We start from the raw sequence: 11,473 nt of genomic DNA, 5'->3' as shown, positions 1-11,473 counted from the left end.
CCACAATCTCTTTAGTTTTATAACATCCTTGACATTAACTATTTCATAATTAATTGACTTTAAGTACATACTACTAACACATATATGATCCATTGCACATATCACTTAGTTAGACTAGACTCGTTTGGACACTTTTGACCATTTGGTTAATTTATGGTAATTTTGTGTTTGTCTTTGGGCTTGTTTTAAACATTAAGCAAATAGGCAAGTTTGGGCCAATAAGAGTGTATGGATCCACGTAGGCTACCTTAACATGCTAATCAAGCATAAATCCGTTATAATTAGTAAAAAAAACATATATTGCATGAAGACATGCAAATGGGATTTGATTGGATTTGATTAAATCGAAATTAAGATAAGACATTTCACCTTTCCTTACCCAAGTGATCTAGGTTTGTGTCACCATCCCATGGTCTCCTAGAATCCGCATTTAGAGAAGGTGTGAAATAACTTCTTCAACTTCATCTTTGCTCAGCTTCAAATTGAGATGTTGAAAATATATAAAGCATTGTTACTTGAAGGATTTCATTCATGAAGTCCTTCAAAAAAAGGTGATCCAGTTTAATTTTGTTTTCTTTGATAAGGAGATATATTGCTAAATTAATTGGTTTCTTTATGACAACATTGATTGATGTTGGGTTACTACCACAGTTAAAAAGGAAAATGAAAAAGAAATTCTGTTTCAAGAATGTTTTGAGGTCGCTTTTCTTCCAGTACTCATCATCCAATGAGTACATGTACCCATGCCGCTATTTCAAAAAACCTTGTGGTTTGGGCAAATTCAGACTTTGGTGATATAATTATCATTAAAAACATGACCCAAAACCCAAAATTGAAGAAGTTGAAATTAATGGATGTAGGGTAACTAATTAATCCGGTTACGATTCTTTAATTAGTCAACTTAGTCAACTAATTAATTTGGTTACAATTGTACATGTATCAGCTCGAATTCAATGTGTCGCATCCTTGTTCTATCAACAAAACATAAAAATAAAAATTTGTATCTATATTGAAATGTGGCAAAAAAAATAAAATTATATCCTAGTAAAATTAAAAAGATTAAAGTCAACATTCTTTGCATGGTCATCCATGTGCATGTACTATCGGTTGTGACAGTCATTGTTGCTTGCCCAACGAATGGACATGTGTCACACTTTTATTGGATGTAAAACGGGGTATTATGAAAATGAAACCTAATTACTATTATACTCTCCCCTCCCTTTACCTAGTTTCTTCTACACACTTCTTTTTCTCTTCATGCCCTAAGGCCCTGTCTGGTTCGCGGAAAAGATTCCCATGTATTTCCCAATTGATGGGAAATGAAAGATTCATTTTCTGTGTTTGGTAATTTTGGGAAAGTAACAAGGAAATACCACTTTATTTCCTTTCACATGTTTGGTTTGTGTAGGAATGTAAAACGAAGTTTGTTTAATTTTCCAATTATACCAATATGAAATCAAATAAAAAAAGAATGCATTTAATGATATATTGTAATTCTAAATTGTTAACGAGAACAAAATGGTCATGAAAAATGTGCATTTAATGTTGGCTTATTTTCCAAAACTTTCCCATGAGAAGGAAAACAAAACCCAAGGGAGGAGGGGGAACCATATGCTAAGCAACCATTTCCCATGTGTCAGGTAACCATTTCCCATGCGACGTCGTCAAACATGGGAATAGTGTTCGAGATATATTTGTAAGATTTATTGGAGTTTGTATGAGACTACGACGTCGTATCGTATTCCCTGTGGAGCTTGAACGCTTTATCTTTCTTGTTCTCTCGCGTCCGTGTATTGATCTCAAAGCTAACAGAACCCTCTCCCTTCCTCTCGTTTTCGAAATTCCAATTTCCCGCCTTCTCTTCTCTCAGTCTCACACTCTCGCGCAGAGAAGTAGGAACCTACCATTCAGTCTTCTTCATTTTCCCTTATCATTTTCCTCTGCTCTTCGTTCTTCATAATCGTCATCCTCCATAATTTATTGCTATTAGGGTTACGGCTTTCACTTTTGAGAGGCAAAAGGATTGCAACCGCCGTTGCCCTTTTGTAAATTACTGTAAGATCCCCCTCCATTTTGCAAACTACTACGCATTACTGTTTTTCTGTATTTTTATTTTTCTCAAATTTTGCTCGCAGATGGAGGCTCTCTACTCGAAACTCTACGATACGTACATGAAACTCAAGGTGTTCTCTGTGCTCTTTCCCATTTATTTCCTTTTTCTCTGTGCTCCTTTTTTTTCTTTTTCTTTTTTTTTGCTTAATCAGTTAATTGAACATTAAGTTTTGGTCAGGAAAATTTGAGGAGAACGAAATGGAAAGTAAATTTTTGTTTTTCTTTCTTTGTTGTGTGTTTCTCAGTTTTGAGTTGATGTTAAACATATTCAGAAGGAGCTATACATCTCCATTTTTTAAAATTAGAATTTTCTGTTTAATCTAATCTGTTGTAGCAGCCTTTTTTCTGCCTAAGTGTTAGTTGTTGTTATGCTGTTTCAGTCGAAGAAATGGTCGGAGTTGGATAATGTTAATAAAGATCAAGAAGTAAAGTTCATGGATTATATCTCGGGTATGTATTTCTTCACCTTAGAAATTGTTATAATCGTCGCATTTGATCTTCTTTTTAACATGAGCATTTGCTGTCGCTGCAACTAAGGCTCAAACTTTATTCTTCACTCTGACCCAACTTTGTTGTTTATTTTCTCGGTTGCAGCTGCGGAGCAGGTAATCCAACAATTGAAATCTGAAAATGAGAGGTTGCTTTTACGAGTTAAAGATCTGACAAGTGAAGTGGCTTCTATTAGGCATGCATTTCTAAGTTCCATTGGATTTTCAATTTGTCAACATTTACAGTAGCCTTCATAACAGGCTTTTAAAGCATATGTGACATTGATTGCAGGTCCACCAAAGATGAACAATGTATTGAATACCAGGAGCTTTTAATGGAAGAGAACAGGAAGAGTAAGATATCACTGGTCTGCTTAATTATGATGCCTGTATCATCTGGATCCTTGAGTTTCTTCCTCTGTTCTGGGGATGAATTTTATAGGAATTATCTATTCATGTAAAGTATAGATTGTGATCTTGGTGAAGCCTATATTTTGCCTTCTGATAAGAATTGACATACATTAATTATAGGTGTTTGGAAAATCCATGAAAATAGTTTTTGCATATATTTGTTTGAAAGATATAATAAAGAAAATATTGTTTTTATTATTAAACATGTTGAACTCTCTTGTGCTCAAATTCTTGTTATACTTGCAACTTGCAAATTATTAGGGTTCAACATGTTTTGACACATTTACACATGAAGAACGCCATTTTTATCTTATTCATTTATTAAGTTGCTCTTTCCTTAGGCCAAATTGTTTTAATAATTTGTTGGTTGACTCTTCCTGTTTCTTCTAAAAATCTTAACTAGCATTATTAAATTTGAGCACAAAGCCATTCCTATGCCCTCCTGCACTTGAAGATTTAGCACTAGGAGCTATTCTTGGTAAATGTATTCAACACTGATCAGCATGTGCATAGCGTTGCTTAACATGTATGTACTTCTGTTTGCTTCTCCCAAGCTGTGATGATCATTCATACCTTTTTCTTTTTTTGATGGCTCAAATTTTTGGCAGATGAAGAACTTTCTGAAGAAGTAGCGAGGCTCCGAAATCTGCAACAGGTGGGAAATTTTAGCAGACTGAAGGATAGCAAAACAGACAATGGAGGAGTGTGTACACCTGCTAGTGGTCAAGTATCAGAAGAAGCAGGCAATCGGTCACAGAGAAGAAAGACACATAAACGTAGGAGGCAGTCCCTGTCTGAGACAGAGGATATAGTTATGCCTTCTAGCAGTCTTCAAGATGATGAAATCCTAAGAGAATCTGAAAAGGACTTGCACAAGGGAGCCGTGCCTAGTGGGTCTCTTATAACTGTTCAACAGGTATCTGATAATCCTATTGAAGTATATATTTTGAGCAGAAACTTATTGGCTCCTCCTCCTTCTCTGACTAATGTTTTTTTTCAGCCACAATGCTGTAGAGCTATTGAAAGACCAGGTATGTGTCTCCGTTTCTGAAACTGAGGTTACTGTTATTTTACTTGTTCATATGGTGTTGGGGTTATTTTATGTGTTATGTCTTGTTTCAAGGTGGCGATGTTAACCCAACTGGCCAAGCTAACTGCCTGTTTCAAGTGCTTGTTGAGTATCTGGTGGATTTAAAGTTCTCAACTGTTAGTCAAACTGAAGAAATATGCATTTCAGCTGTGCATCAATCAAGTGGTAATTCCTAGAATCTTAATCTTCATTTTAGTTTGAAATTTTTCCTCAAATGTGTTTTTCTGTTTTACTCTGCTAACTTGTTTTGTCGTTTTCTTTATTTCCTCTGATTCCCTATAGTAACCTCCAAGATTCTTTCCCCTTTATTTTAAAGGGTGACAGTATAGCCAAAGGGTCACTTATAGAATTGAATCATGAAATGTAACTGCCTAGGGTTAGTTAGCACTTCTGAGAGGCAACACAAACAGTTAGATATTAGAGTTGAGTTCGAGCAACTAGCGAACCAAGCCACTGGCAGACTACTCAGGCTTGGCTTGTTACTAATGCAATCGAGCTTGAAAATTGTTTAAGATTAGATGTGCTTGTGAGACTACTTAAGGGCAGACAATGTCTTAGAAACTATCAGTAGGGGTCTTATCCACCATTTTACAGCTTTAGAATTAAACAATTCTGATTTTTTACATTGCCAATTGAACCTACTACCTGATGAACATTAATGCAACACAAAGCCACTAGTCAATGGACCAACGCTTTTTAATTAAACAATTCTTCCACCCATGGAATTTAGAAAGATAAAATGATGTAAAACTCTTTGTTATTAATGAAACTAAACCCGCACATTATCAATGGGAAAAATGGCTTCAAGATTATGGAAACTGTGGGCTTAGTTTCTCGAGAAGATTACAATTGAAAATCAGATGTAGGGTTGTATTGGAAAGGTCTGTGTATATGTTCTAAATTTTGACATAACCTCCTATGCTCCTATAGTTGTGCAAAATGATATGTGAAAATATTGAAAAATTCAAATTTCAACAGGTACAGGTTTCATGCAGTTAAAGTGCGTTTAGACAATCCAAATATAGATTTTTTTTTAAGGTATCCGATGTTTTCCATTTTCAAAAACGTACTACCAAATGCATTTTAGAATTGTTCCTGTATCTGAAAAGCAAACAGATGTTTTCGAAAATGTAACCAAACGAGCCTTTAGCTTCTTGTTTATTTTGTAATTAGTTTGTATTCTGGATGTTCCCTTCTTCAAATTGGCAGGAAATCAAAATGCCAAAAAGAATAAAAAATTTCTCTATTGATGGACTCATATGATTGAATCCATGTGTAATACTGACACTCATACCTACTTCTTGGAATCTATGATGATTTGGATTGCTTGACACCTAGCATTGATAAAAAGAATTCATTCATATACACAGAAGTTTCATTGTTTATGGGAATGAAGCTTGCATTATACACTGTGTGCTTGCACAGCAATAACAGTGAAACAAGTAGTCCACAGAAGGATTATCCGTAATCCTCTAGAACTTACTAACAGTACAACTAACGACAATACATCTAAAAGCACAAGACCCTTAAGATTTCACAAATGATTCAAGTTACTTCCGCCCTTCCAAAACCACATTAAGGAAAAAGAACGGAATAGGGTTTGAATTTCACCAAGTGCAATTTGATGTTTTTCCTAATATATGTTGCTTCATCTATTTTGAGTCATCTTTAAGACCTGGGTCATGTTTTGTACTGGAAGAACTGTCTACTCTTACTTGTACATGTCTGTGTTGTGAAACTAAGGCAGTATGCTGTGCATTTTTTTACTAGTGTGGTTTGTGGTGAGTAACGTAGCATATACTCTCTTTAATTATTTTCTCATCTGAAGCACTATAATTAAGGTTTATTCTTGAACTATCAGAGTCACAGCCCTCTCTAGTATTTTGCATCCATTTGGCATTTTCGGTTGTGCATGAGTTTGAAATTAGATATTAAAAACTTCTATTACATTTCTGTGTGTGAGCTTGAAAATGTAGGGTTTGGCAACTTAATCCACTGAATTAGGCTTTGGTCACTGTATATCAGTGCCCGGCTCAAGGCAGGATTACTAAAAAGAAAGTACTAAAACTTAATCAATTGTTAGGACTTTCAACACTGAAAGTTGGTTTATCTTTTTCTGAGGGATTGGCCTTGACAGTTATGGGTTATGAAATCACGTTTCTATATCTTTTCCTGTTTTTATTAATTCTTTTTCAACTTAATGGATTTCATTGTCTCAAGAATTAGTTGTTGCATATCAAAATTTGATGATTATATATGGTTCTGACAGGTTACTCCTTCAATCTTACATGGGTAAATAGAGCTGGTGGAAAGGAACCAGAACTTCTGTACCGCGTCTTATCCTTGGGGACATTTGAAAGGGTTGCACCAGAATGGATGAAGGATGCCATAATGTTCAGCACAACCATGTGCCCTAAATTCTTTGAAAGGTTATCCCGAGTTGTCAAGCTGCACACATAGCCACCCCCTTTCTGTTCCTCTTTTTCTTAACAGGTTGGTGACTGGATTTCTGTTTCTGACAGTGAGTGTGAGATTATAACTTACTGCTTCTGGGCTATATATATACCAGGGAACTGATTACTTAGTCTCATGTAGCACTTGTAAAGTGAAAATCTCCTTGTAAAGGAATTTGATGCCATTAGTTTGCAACCTTTGTTTTGAGGAAAAATTTATGTTAAAATTATGATTTTGTCCCATGATCCTCTTGAATATATGAATAATTCTGCAGCAAGGTTTGAGTAAAATCTAATCTGTTTTGGAAACGGTATCCTTGTTGATACCTTGCAGTCTTTTTTTTCCGGAGTTCTTCTATCGTGAATAGGTAGTTGCTTCTTTGTCAGAAATCTTAGCTTCCGTTGATCGTAGGTTTACTTATAAGATCTATGCTCAAGTGCCACAAATGATGTATGTATGCTGCTTTTTTTCAACATACTGGAACCTTGGGAATTTGAACATTGTGCATAAACATATTATCATCCTCAAGAGCTGCATCATTTTCCTCATCATAAATTTCTTTCTCAGACTCATCACCACTGTCGTCATATATGGGAACACTAAGAAGTGAAGCCTCACCACTAGCCTCAACAACATCATCTTCCTCATACCTATCAACATCATCTTCCTCATCATCATCAACATCATCAACAACCTCAACATAATCTGAATCATACATGGGTCCTTTCCCTTTAGCAGCTTTACCTCCATCACTCGCATCATTTTTACATTGTGTTTTAACAAAATTCTCATCTACTTGACTGAAGCATTCATCTGGAATATCATTAAAGAATTGCTCATATTCTGTCTGTTGTGATTGGCTGTAATTCTCCTTAATAATGTCACGCACATCAACCTCATGATCTACATACACCACGATATACGGATTGATACAAATGATAGATAACATATATAAAATTTCAGCATCTGAATTCAACCCTAATACCCCTTCGTGCACTCCCTTACCAGCAAAAGTGTAATAAAATTCTCGGCAATTTTGAATCTCACTTTTCTTCATAATATCCCTTAATTCTGTTGTAGAAAACCTATCTGGATCAATATTATCATAAACATCTATTGTGTCTCTCTCATAATCCTTCCCATTGTTCACGAATTTACCAGCATATTTTAACTCCATAATGAAGTGTCCATCATTTGAAAAAATTTACATTTTTGGCATATAGTTAACAATAGTAGACATATTATATTCTGACAAAAAATAAATTAAAAACATCCATATTATAATCTTAAAGCACTACCAGACAACACTCTAAAAGCAACATCCTTTTTACACCTCAAACTATTCATCTACCATGCTCAGTCCATTTCACATGTGATGAATTCATATAAAGTACTACCATAACACACCAAAAACAACAATAAACCAACCCTACAACAACAATAAAGTCGTATATTAACTCAGAAACTCACCTGGATGAAATGGAACTTTCTTTGGGTCCACACATTTGGAACCCACCATGTCTGCTTCTTCACGATAGTCCCTAACAGCAACAAAGCCGAATCAAACCCAATTCAAACCCCAAATATCCCAGAAATTGTACACTTCTTACTTGGGAATCTGAATCGAATCTTAAACTTTGAAATAGACCTGCCTTTTCACCACGTGCGTCTTAACTGACAGAACTTCCAATTGGACTTGATTTGTTAAGGATACAAAATGTGATGACCAAAATTATAATTGACTCTAAAAAAAATATAACAAAAACTAAATTGTATATCACATCAGTAGTAGATCGCTAGTAGAGTTGGAACTCACTTGTGTTAGTGATCGTGATGTGGTAGAAGAATTTGGTTCATGTAGCATAAGGAAATTTTTTGTTTTTGTTTTTTTTTTAAAAGTTGGTTCATTTAGCATTTACAACATCACAAAGATTGTTTAACCAAACTTCAAATTAATTTACAAAACTAAAATGATATCCATATAGCACATAGATTCAATCGTTCTCATCAACGCTTTTGATGAAAACTTTCTCTATGAAGCTTCATCTAGATTAATGGATTTTCAATCGTGCTCATGTAATTGTTAGTTTAAAATTAAATTGAAATTTTTTCAAAGAACATTAAATTAATTTAAGGGAAGTTCTTAGATAAAATAGTATTAGTGCGGCTCCTCTACAGGACTTTCTGCCATGTTAGGAATATTCCTAATTTTGTTGTCCATATTTGTCTAGTGTGATTGCAATCAGGCCAGTTGATTAAGGCAGTGAGTCTATCGCCTTGCACTAAGTTTGAGTAGTTTTAGACTATCGCTGATATAAAATAATAAATAAAAATATTTGACCTTAAATTGGCATTTTATAATAAACAATAGTCTTTGGACCAAAGTATTTTGGACGCATATTAAGGTAGGAAACCAATGAACATCGGCCGGGAAAAAAAAAAAAGGAAAGTTAAAAAAGTGCCCTTTTTAGCAGAACAAAATAACTAGCCGTTGGAGATAAAGGAAAGGAAGGTTAAGATAAAAGAAGGCGGCCACACCGCCATTGCAACGTTCGAAAATTTTGAATACCCACCGAACACCCTTTATGCGACGTCGTTTAAGTCACGCTCACAACGTTTTAAACCAAACTCTCAAGCCCTTCTTCCACATCTCATATCTGTCTCTCTCTAAAGTTCTCAGAAAAAGGGAAAGAAGGAAAACCCTTCTCTCTCTCTTTCTCTCTCTCTCTCTCTCTCTCTCTCTCTCTCTCTCTCTCTCTCTCTCTCAAAAGCTCACTGTGTTTTTTGAATCCTTGGGTTTCTCGTCTTGATTTGGGTTTTTGAATCTAAATCTCTGTGTTTCCAAAACAAAGAGAAAAAGAAGATAAAGGATATGGCTGCTGTGAACCAAGATAACACTCTAGTAGTGGCCACAACCACTGCTCCCTCAAACTCAAAGCAATCTCAGCCGCGAGCAAAGACCGTTGATTCTCAGTCTGTTCTCAAAAGGTACATCTTCATCTTACTTGACTTAATTTTGCTTTCTGGGTTTTGATTTTTTGTTTTGCTTTCTTGGTTATCAGAATTTCTGGGTTTTGTTTTCTTACCCCAGATTTTCACTTTTTCGATTTAAAGAAAAACAGTTTCTTTTTGTTTGGGGATTCTATTTCTCAGTTAATTTATTTTAATAGACTCCCTTTATTTTCATTAAGTTTCTTTTGTTTCTTCTGATAATTGGAGGTTTTCAAGGTTTCTTGGTTATGAATCTTTGATAATTGGTGGTTTACAATGTTTCTAACCCTGTTGTTTTCTTGTGTTTTTAATTGCTCGCTGAACAGGCTGCAATCTGAGTTGATGGCCTTAATGGTAAGACACCCAGACTCGTTCTTTTCCCTTTGTTTCTTGTTTAGATCCTGAAAATCCTGGTTCAATGAAACCAAATCATGTTGATTAAATGAAACCAAAGCATATTTTCTCAGCAACCCCCATGTCTCAGTTGAGTCCCAATTCTTTCCAATAATTTTTGTTAGGGTTATTTGGTTACTTGGGTTTTGCCTAAGAGTTTGTTTTTTATTCAATATTAAATTATAGATGAGTGGGGATTCTGGGATATCTGCCTTCCCTGAAGAAGACAACATATTCTGCTGGAAAGGGACAATCATTGGAAGCAAAGATACAGTGTTTGAAGGGACAGAATACAGACTATCCCTTACCTTTCCCAATGACTATCCATTCAAACCTCCAAAGGTCAAGTTTGAGACTCTCTGCTTTCATCCCAATGTGGATCTGGTTGGCAACATTTGCTTGGATATTCTTCAGGTACTTGTAGTTTCATAATGTCATTTGAAAAGTCCAATAATAAACAAGCTACCAAACTTTTTACATATAATGTAACTTTTCCTTTGAATTAATTGCAGGATAAATGGTCATCAGCTTATGATGTGAGAACCATTCTCTTATCCATCCAGAGTCTGCTTGGAGGTAATCACTTTCTCAGTTGAACCATGGAACTGTTAGCATTTCTTCAAGGTGTTGAATACTTATGGAATTTTGATTTTGTTTATTTCAATCACAGAACCAAACATCAGCTCACCTTTGAACAACCAAGCAGCACAACTTTGGAGCAATCAAGATGGTAAATACTGGGTTTCCTTTTGCTTATTTGTTTTACTCAAGTCTGCTAAAGTTGTGCTATAATGAGAAGTGTCTGAGTAATGCTTTGTCCGTCTCTTGCAGATTATAGGAAGATGGTGGAGAAGTTGTACAAATCTCCAAAAGCTTAATTGAGATGACAATATAATTTCTCAGATTAGGAGTTGAGCGATTGTAGAAGAAGAAGCCTCTCTAATTTGGATGAGAGGATGGATTTGTGTTTTTCTTTCAGAATGTTCCATTAATTCCTTGATTTGTTCTTGTTGTGTTCTCTGTTTACAGATGAGATGTTTCATAGTCATTGTTAATTGAAGGATGTAGACAATTGTCGTCAAAATTCAGAGTTAAAGATTGTCTTTCTCCCTAAACTAATACTTGACAAGCCAAAAGAAAAACCATTAGACCTCTAATTATGGCCTCAAAAATGTCAAGATAAATAAGAGCACAGGAAACAATTACAACATGTCCATAGGCCACGCTAAGAACACAATAATACCTTCTCAAATGCAACAATCAAGTTATCCCCTTGCAGTTGAAAGGGACTATCCACGCTAAGAACACAATACCTTATCAAAAATATCGATAAACAGCCACCAACTCATCTCCCGAATAAGGACATCCTTGACTAACATTTTCTCCATTTCTTGCTTTACTTTTTGAAGTCCATTTGCCATGCTTTCCGAAATTCTCATAGTCTTGCAAATCCTGCACCGGAGAAGCAATGGAAAACGGAATCTTAAAAGAGTTTGTAATCTTAGTCTTAGGGCACAAATAAGAATGAAACTAA

General features: G+C 35.2%; 2 protein-coding genes across 4 annotated transcripts; both read left to right on the top strand.

Moving 5' to 3' along the window:
• On the top strand, positions 1,805 to 6,859 carry LOC18780930. 3 transcript variants are annotated; one of them, XM_020561217.1, is made up of 10 exons: positions 1,805 to 1,892; positions 1,991 to 2,055; positions 2,136 to 2,183; positions 2,493 to 2,562; positions 2,707 to 2,797; positions 2,893 to 2,954; positions 3,620 to 3,927; positions 4,012 to 4,042; positions 4,135 to 4,266; positions 6,371 to 6,859. In XM_020561217.1, the coding sequence occupies exons 3-10, from the start codon at positions 2,136 to 2,138 to the stop codon at positions 6,559 to 6,561; spliced, it is 933 nt and encodes a 310-aa protein (XP_020416806.1). In that variant the 5' UTR covers positions 1,805 to 1,892; positions 1,991 to 2,055; the 3' UTR covers positions 6,562 to 6,859. The 3 variants fall into 3 exon arrangements, with proteins under 3 accessions (XP_020416806.1, XP_020416807.1, XP_020416805.1); XM_020561218.1 differs by lacking the exon at positions 1,991 to 2,055; XM_020561216.1 differs by having other exon boundaries at positions 1,805 to 2,055.
• LOC18778389 (ubiquitin-conjugating enzyme E2 19) lies at positions 9,235 to 11,054 on the top strand. The gene is made up of 6 exons (XM_007212078.2): positions 9,235 to 9,543; positions 9,873 to 9,900; positions 10,126 to 10,353; positions 10,452 to 10,515; positions 10,610 to 10,669; positions 10,771 to 11,054. The coding sequence occupies exons 1-6, from the start codon at positions 9,428 to 9,430 to the stop codon at positions 10,815 to 10,817; spliced, it is 543 nt and encodes a 180-aa protein (XP_007212140.1). The 5' UTR covers positions 9,235 to 9,427; the 3' UTR covers positions 10,818 to 11,054.

This window comes from Prunus persica, chromosome G4, assembly GCF_000346465.2.
Source record: "Prunus persica cultivar Lovell chromosome G4, Prunus_persica_NCBIv2, whole genome shotgun sequence".
NCBI lineage: Eukaryota > Viridiplantae > Streptophyta > Magnoliopsida > Rosales > Rosaceae > Prunus > Prunus persica.
Note: the sequence above shows the minus strand (reverse complement) of the source record. Positions and strands in the feature narration are given on the sequence as shown.